Source organism: Meleagris gallopavo, chromosome 20 (assembly GCF_000146605.3).
Source record: "Meleagris gallopavo isolate NT-WF06-2002-E0010 breed Aviagen turkey brand Nicholas breeding stock chromosome 20, Turkey_5.1, whole genome shotgun sequence".
Lineage (NCBI taxonomy): Eukaryota > Metazoa > Chordata > Aves > Galliformes > Phasianidae > Meleagris > Meleagris gallopavo.
The window spans coordinates 4,416,818-4,424,218 of record NC_015030.2 but is presented as its reverse complement, the minus strand read 5'-3'; the positions used below and the strand labels follow the sequence as shown (position 1 = coordinate 4,424,218).

The 7,401-nt window shown below is 55.2% G+C and overlaps 1 protein-coding gene across 1 annotated transcript; it reads right to left on the bottom strand.

Moving 5' to 3' along the window:
* Window positions 1-1,651: 1,651 nt before the first annotated feature.
* On the bottom strand, window positions 1,652-7,393 carry CHMP6 (charged multivesicular body protein 6; the record flags this gene model as incomplete). Its single annotated transcript, XM_010721425.3, has 7 exons — window positions 1,652-3,961; window positions 4,681-4,735; window positions 5,432-5,512; window positions 5,787-5,852; window positions 5,967-6,053; window positions 6,607-6,694; window positions 7,227-7,393. Coding segments are annotated over 7 exons (597 nt in total), but the record flags the coding sequence as incomplete, so codon positions are not given.
* Between the last annotated feature and the right edge of the window lie 8 nt (window positions 7,394-7,401).

The window sequence follows — 7,401 nt, the reverse complement described above, 5'->3', positions numbered from 1 at the left end:
TCGGCTGAGCAGCGCTCCTCCAACCCCCAAAGTAGGTCAGCATTGCAGGGCAGGGTCTGCAGGGGGAACTGGGCCGGGCGAGGTCGAGCTGGGGTCAAGCAGCCGATGGTAACAGCAGGGAAGCAGGGGGCAGCCCCAAAAGGTCAGCTGGCCAAGGCCTGGGGATGCGGTGATGCCCCATTGCAGCTCCAGCCCTTTGGAGTAGGGGCTGCAGAGGGTGCAGGGCTGGGCCTCCACTGCTTGGCCCCACCACGCCACTGGGCAGGCACGGCCCCGCTGGCTCCGGGTTGGCCTCAGCTCCCGGATCCATGAGTAATGCTGCATTACAGCGCGCTAAGGAGATCTCTGGGGATACTTCTGAATAACAGGCATAGTTCATGCGATTTGCACAACGGGCACGATGGGATTTGGCATCACGTTGCCGGAGCGCGGGCTGGGGCTCACCAGGCCGGGGGGCTGCTTTCCCACCTGCACAGCCCCTCAGTGCCAGCAGCCCTGTGCACGGGCACAGCCCCGGGATCAGCCCCCACTCGCTCCCTGGGACCTGGTGCAACCTCAGGCCTCCGCCCCACGGCTGGGGACAAGGAGCGGCTCCGCTGATGGCACACAAAGGCACAGGGTGTGCACCACCCGAGGAACCTCATTCCTCACTTTGTGGGGCAGTGTTGGGGTGGAAGGAGTGGTGACCCGAGGCTGCGTGCCCCCCAGGAGCAGCACCCGGCCCCATCTCCGCACGGAGCTCACAGGCAGCTCCGGGAGCTGCAGAGGTCACATTCTCACACGGCCCCATCACAAACCCGCTTTGTTCCCACTGCTGCTCCAATGAGGGAACGGCACGGATTCCGTTGGGCTTTTTTTCCCCGCAGTTGAACTATCTTCGGGTGCTTTCACCACCGAGCGGCCAGAGGAACACTGCAGCTCTGCAGCCACCGGGCTGCGCCCCTCACCCTCATCTCCACGCACGCTTCAGGAACTGTTTGAACGAGGGGGTGCAGCACCAACCCCAGCACAGCACTGCAGCCGCGTTGGCATAGAAACTGCTGCGGCTCTGTGGATGCACACAGCTCGGCTGCACCAGGAGGGGCTCAGCCCCAAATAACTCCCAGGCTGCTTCCAGAGCATCAGCGGCTGCGCTGCAGGGAAAGGAAGCTGAGCCTCAGTTTATGTGTGAAGCTGATGCTCTGCTGCTTTGTGGGCAGCTTTGTGGGCAATGGGGATTTTGAGTCCGTTTGAAGGCGACGCTGCTTGCACAACGCAGGGCATGGCAGCGTCAGCACCCCCACGTCCAGCATCACCAGGACAGGACCAGGCACTGACTGTGCCTTGCAGACTGAGCGAGGACGTGATGCCAGCAACAGGCCCTGCGCACGGTGCATGCTGGAGGAGTGCTACCGCTGCAGCAACAGCACAACATGCAGTTTCTCTCCCAGACACGGCTCCACCTCACTCACCACCATGGCAGGGCTCTGGTACTGCTGTTACCTGGCAGCACGGTGCTCCTGGATGCCCAACACGCAGCGTTGCTCCTTTCCTGCCGCCTCTCAGACCCCCTGCCCAGGTCCCTCCCAGGAGCACAGGGGTAAGAAGGAGAAGAAGGCAACTCCAACCCATCGAAAACATTTACTGTGAAAACACGAGGCTGGAAGAGGAATCGGTGAAACCATTAGAAACTGTTTATTGTTACAGCACACCACAGAGGTCACACACCACTCCTGGCGCTTCCTCCCAAGGAGACACGGTACAATCTGTTTGGTACAGGGATTAGGAGAGGAAGCTGCTGGCAATCTGCTTGCAACTTTCCTGTGGGGAGGTCAGAGCACGGCCTTTTCCAAAGCTGGGAGCCGCATTAACCCCCCCTGCACCGCAGCCCTGACCCGAGCAGCACACAGGGCATGGGCTCAGCACTCAGCCCAGCATCTCTGCGGCCTCGGGGAGGGTCTGCTGGGGGCTCCCCTGCTGCCAGGACCTGGGGGGGGGAGCAACGTGTGCCCACCTTGCAGAACAGAGTGCTGGCAGCAAGAGCCGTGCCCCAGGAGAGGTCCCTTAAGGACCGTATTGGGAGAGCCCAGCATCCACTCCTATGAGTTACAAATTAAATAGGGTCAAACTAAACGCGCAGACACCAGGCTAGCAACGGAGTAAAGGAGACTGAAGGAACAACAACAGTGCTAGTGACAGCAGTGCGAAGACAAGGCTCTCTCTGGTGGAAAAAGTGAGCAGTGCAATCACCCGGGATGTAACAGAGGGGAGGAACAGCCTTGCAGAAAGCAAAACCATCACAGAGCGTAACCCAGGAGACAGCCCTGTGCCATGCAGCTGCAGGGTGGCTCCCAGCACCCACCGGCGCTTGGCATAGGCACAATGATCACATTAAAACCTGTCCTTTCAATTCAGAAAGCCGTTTGTTTGCAAAAGTCACGCCGCTTTGTAAACCCGGCTCTGCTGCCTGCCAGCCAGCGGCTTCGTTATGCAACATTAATTAACAGAGAGAGCTGAGGAACCGAAAATAGGGCGGCTGCAGAGCGCAGGCTGCCTCTGCCACTCACGCCCCACATCCTGCCCTGGCAGCAGGACGTAATGCCCACACCGGGCTGTGGGACGTCACGCACGAAGGTGGAACAGAAAGCATGACTCTGAAAATACAAAACGCAGTCGCTGCTGACTCACCAGCACAGCCTCTGGGATTGCTCCCTATTGTCTAGCACCAGGTCGCGTAACCCCAAAAGCGGTCACTAAAAGTCTCAGAGGGCCCTCTGGGTCCTTCTGCTCTGTCTCAGAAACAGGGGTTAAGGGTTGTGGCTTCAGGAGTGTGATAAATACAGATCCGTGGCTTCCTATGAGCACCTGCAAGCTGGCAGCTCTGCTGGTTTCCATGCACAGCTCCACCTGCACGCCCTGGCTGCCCAGGCAGCACCTTGGCCATGCCAGCATCCCTCTGTGTGCTGACTCGAGGAGCTGCACACTTCACATCACTGCAGAACTCACCCATCCCAGCCCAACCTCTCTTTTTCCGCTGCTCTGCCAGGAAATATGGAATAAATGGGAGCTGACAGCTGGAAGCAGATTTATCTCAGCCTGCCCGAGCACCGCAAAGGCGAATGCAGACTGATGGAGCAGAGCCGCACAGGCTGACCTGTGGCTCCCAACGCAGGCAGGCTCCTTGCTGCAGTTTTCAGAGGCTCAGCAGATTTCTGCAGGTCCAGCTCTGCACTCAGTGCTGCGGATCAGGAGAGGCAGAGCAGCCGAGTGGGAATCCTTAATGACCGCCTCTGACTCATGCCCAGGGACGGCCCAGCTCCTCACCTCACACCGGAGGTTTTCCCCTCTCCATGAGGGCTGCTGCAGGCAAAGGCAAGCAAACACTGTGCCCTGCCCAAAGGAACACCCTGGCTGCACGGCTTTATGCACAGCTGGCAGAACCGTACCCAGCCTGCACACAGCACAGAGCAGCTGCCTGCATCCAGAATCAGGGGAGGAAAAGCAGAGGGGCTGAGAGCAGCGCAGACAGAGAAGGGCTCACAGCAGGTCTGGGGCAGCCACATCAGACAGAAGCACCCCAAGGAGAGGGCTGGCTGGGGACTGGACAGAGCAAAGGCAGATTTACAGCTGAAATCAAACCTAGAGAGAAGTGTTTGGCTTTGGAAGTTTTAGAGTTGTTATTTAATCCCAAGACAGCGCAGCTGAGTGAGTTGAGAATTTAAGTTACAAAAAAAGAAAGCACTAGAAAATAATCTTGATACAAGAGCAATAATCGATCGGCTGAGGTTCCCCACCCTGCACAGGGAATCCTGCTCCACAAGCTGCCCAGCACAGCTGGGATGCTGCCGAGGCATTGCTTGTTCCCAGCACATGCTGGGATGGCAAACTGTCCTGGGTGAAAGTTATGGGGGGATCCCCAGAAACGGGAGTTAAGATGCTGCCACCAGCTCTGGTTTTGGCCTGTTCTTGATGGGTGTTGCTTCTGCGGAGGAAAAAGAAACTTGTTACAGTGAGAACAGAAGTAACGTGCAGAGCCACCTGCTGCAGATGGACCAGGACTCGTGTTCCACTTCCCAGCAGAGCAACAAATGCCTGCACGGTGCCTAGAAAGCCACTGAACTCGTAAACATGCATTACAAATGATTTTATCTATCCAGTATGCCTCGCTTTCCCGCAGCACTTCAAGAATTACAACGCTTTCTGAGTGCACCTGACACCATTCCAGCTGGCCACCTGCCCAACACCCCCAGAACATCAAGCCATTTCTTGGAGAGTGGGGGCAGAGCAGCATTGCCCCCTTCCCCACGTTCTGACAACATGAGTCTAAATGGGGTCCATCGGCTGCCTGCTGCGAGGGCAGCTTGCATTTTGTTTGGCCATCCTGCTGTCAACACAGAGATGACATTTGATCCATGTTTAGTAAACAAGTGCTGGAACCAAAGAAGCCCTGTCCTCCCTGTCCCAGATTTCTCCCACACAGACACCATGCAGGGGCACTGGGTCTTCTTAAGGTAAAGGCTCAGCAATACAGGGTTTGTCAGAGCCACGGAGGGAAGGCTGTGCCAGCTTTCACCACACAGCCTACGCCCCTTCATGTTTGCTGGGACATTTACAGCAAATAGGAGGTCTCAAAGCATTGCACAGAGCAGAGAAGATGTATGTGAAGCCAAAGCTGCAGAGCACACAGAGCAGACAGCATACCTGGGGGCTCCTCCGGGAGTGGCTCAGAAGGAACGTCTGGAAGCTCCAACTGTTCCTGCAAGAACAATAAAGAGCACAGGTGGCTCTGAGCCTGCAGTGCTCCACATGGTGATCACAGACCTTTGCACCACAGTTACGTGCAAAGATTGTTTGGGAACACAAGTGACAGAAGGGACTTCATGCAGAAACTGACACCTGCCCCCAGACTTGCAGGAAGGCTCATGGGTTTGAGCACTGCTCAGTAAATGAGAGCAGGGCTTAATAAATTTGCATTTACATTGACAGGACTCTCTACTAGCTACAAATCTCCTCAAATAAACGTTAGGTGCAGATCTTCTGCACCTCACTTTCCACTGGCTGCATGTTTCTGCAGTGAAGCCAAACCAGGGCAGTGTTTGGGGGAGCCAAAGGCATCACAGAGAGTGGTAATATACACTGATTCCTGTTCATCTGAGCATGATCCAGGGCTTTCAAGATCTTCATTTAGTAAAGCAGAACAGCTGCCCAGTAATAACAGAAATCAGCTGATTGTAGCAAATACAGTACAGCCCTTAAATCATCCCATTTTCAAGTGATCGCTGTGAGTGAACCAATTAGCTTGATCTCTCATGACTCAGGAATTAGGCACAAACAGGTGTAACTGAGATCTGTGGCAGAATAAGCTAACACAAATGGTAATAAGATTATTCCTCCTTTGCCAACAGCTTCCCGAAAACATGCACTGAAAGTAATTACATCAAGTTAGTCCTACCTGAGTGATAATGTTTAATTCCTCTAGAATGGCATCTTCATCTTCCTCAGTCAGGCTCCCAGCCAGTATCTCATCTATTTGCTACACAAGAGAGGAAAAGGCACATTCCAGTCAGAACAGTGCACAGCAGCAGCTCTGTGGCTTACAGCAGGATACACCAATGCACCAAACCAATGGATGCATAGCATGAAGGAGTACTCAGAAAACCAACAAACCTAATTTTTCTGCAGGCAATCAAGAGAGAGTTCAAGTTCCAGTCTGACTGCCTCTTAAACGAGGCTGGGCACACACTGCCCCAGAGAAACCGTGTGGCAGGCTGCCTCTGCTCACAGCTACTCACACACACCATACGTACCCTCTGGTACTCCACAGCATCCTGGGTTTCACCTATTATTCTTTCCACTTCTTCTATTGACATAACCTGAGGAGAAGAGCCAAAAATCCATGTATGAGAACGTGGAACATGAGAAACAGGAACAACTGATCCTGTTGAGTTCAAGGCAACACTGCGCTCGGCCAACCTGGCCACACATACCTGGTGCATTTTGTTCAGACACTCGTTGCCTATTTTCAGGCCCTCAATGACCTTCATTTCGATCTGGGTGAACTCGATATCCTGGACCTGAAACAGGAGGGACAGAGGGAAGTGTCACAGCTGTCACAGACCTGACACAGACTCCCAAGATTCCCAGAGAAACTGAAAGGTGAAGACAGTCAAGAGCCCCAACAGAGGCTTAAATTATATCAGCAGTACAACGTATACAAAAACTCTTCCTTTGACACATGGAGCTGCAAAACCAGATCCAGTGGGCTTTTGTCTGCTTCTCAAATCTAAGCTTAGGCCGTAGCTCCCCAGGCCATGCCAGAGCAAACACATCCATTTCTACACCAAGGAACCGAGACAAGACGGACGAAGTTTCTACTACAGCTGCCCACACTGCGACTAAGGTTCTATTAACTTACAGACACGCCTTTCACACGCAGCCTGCAGTGCAGACTCATAACACACTCCCACTTGGTTCTTTATAGAGGTGTCACAGCACCACGACAGTTTCAGATGCTCTGGGGAGGATCACAGCCCTGCTGGGATCTGGCAGCTGGGGTGCAGTCCTGCACACCCCAAAGCAGCCCCTCTTGGTTCTGCCCCACATATGAAGTACCAGGTGCTCGCTCACCATCCGCTCCAGGTTACTGATCTGGTTGTCTGTCTTATCCAGCAGCTGCTCCTGGTAACGCTTCTTCTTCAACAAGAGCAGAGCTTTTCTGAAGGGAAAGAGCAGGAGATCAGCACAGAAGGGCCAGTGCTCAATATTGTTATCAATGAGGCAGATGAAGGGACCAAGTGTACTCTCAGCAGTCTGTGGACGACGCAAAGCTGAGTTCTGCATTTGATACAATGGAAGGAAGGGAGAGCAGCCAGAGGGTCCCAGACTGGCTTGAAAGTTGTGCCCACATGAACCAAATGAGTTTAGCACAGCCAAGTGCGGGATGCTGCAGCTGAGGGGGTGGGGGGAGCAAAATGACTGGGAGGAGAACGGACTGAGAGCAGTGCTGTGAAGGAGGGGGGGTTGTGATGGTGAGATGCGGGATGTGGGGCAGCTGTGTGTGCTGGGGGCACAAAGGCCAGCGGTCCTTGGGCTGCATCAGCAGAGGGGGGAGCTGGACAGGGGGTCTGTTCTGTTCTGTTCTGTCTCCTCCCCTCCCCTTCTCTCCCCTCCCCTCCGCTCGGCCCCGTCAGACCCGGCGCAGCTCCGTTCCGTCCCGCCCGCAGCCGCCCGGCCCCGCCGCCCCTTACTCCTTCTTGCCATCCTTCAGCAGCTGCCGGGCGAGCTCCCTCTCCCGCTCCAGGCCCAGGCTGATCCGTTTCTGGTACTGCCGCAGTTTATCCCGCTGCTGCTTCAATTGCTGAGGAGAGATGGGGTCGGGCTCAGGGCCGGGCCGGCTTTGGGCGGCGGCAGCCCCCACCGCGG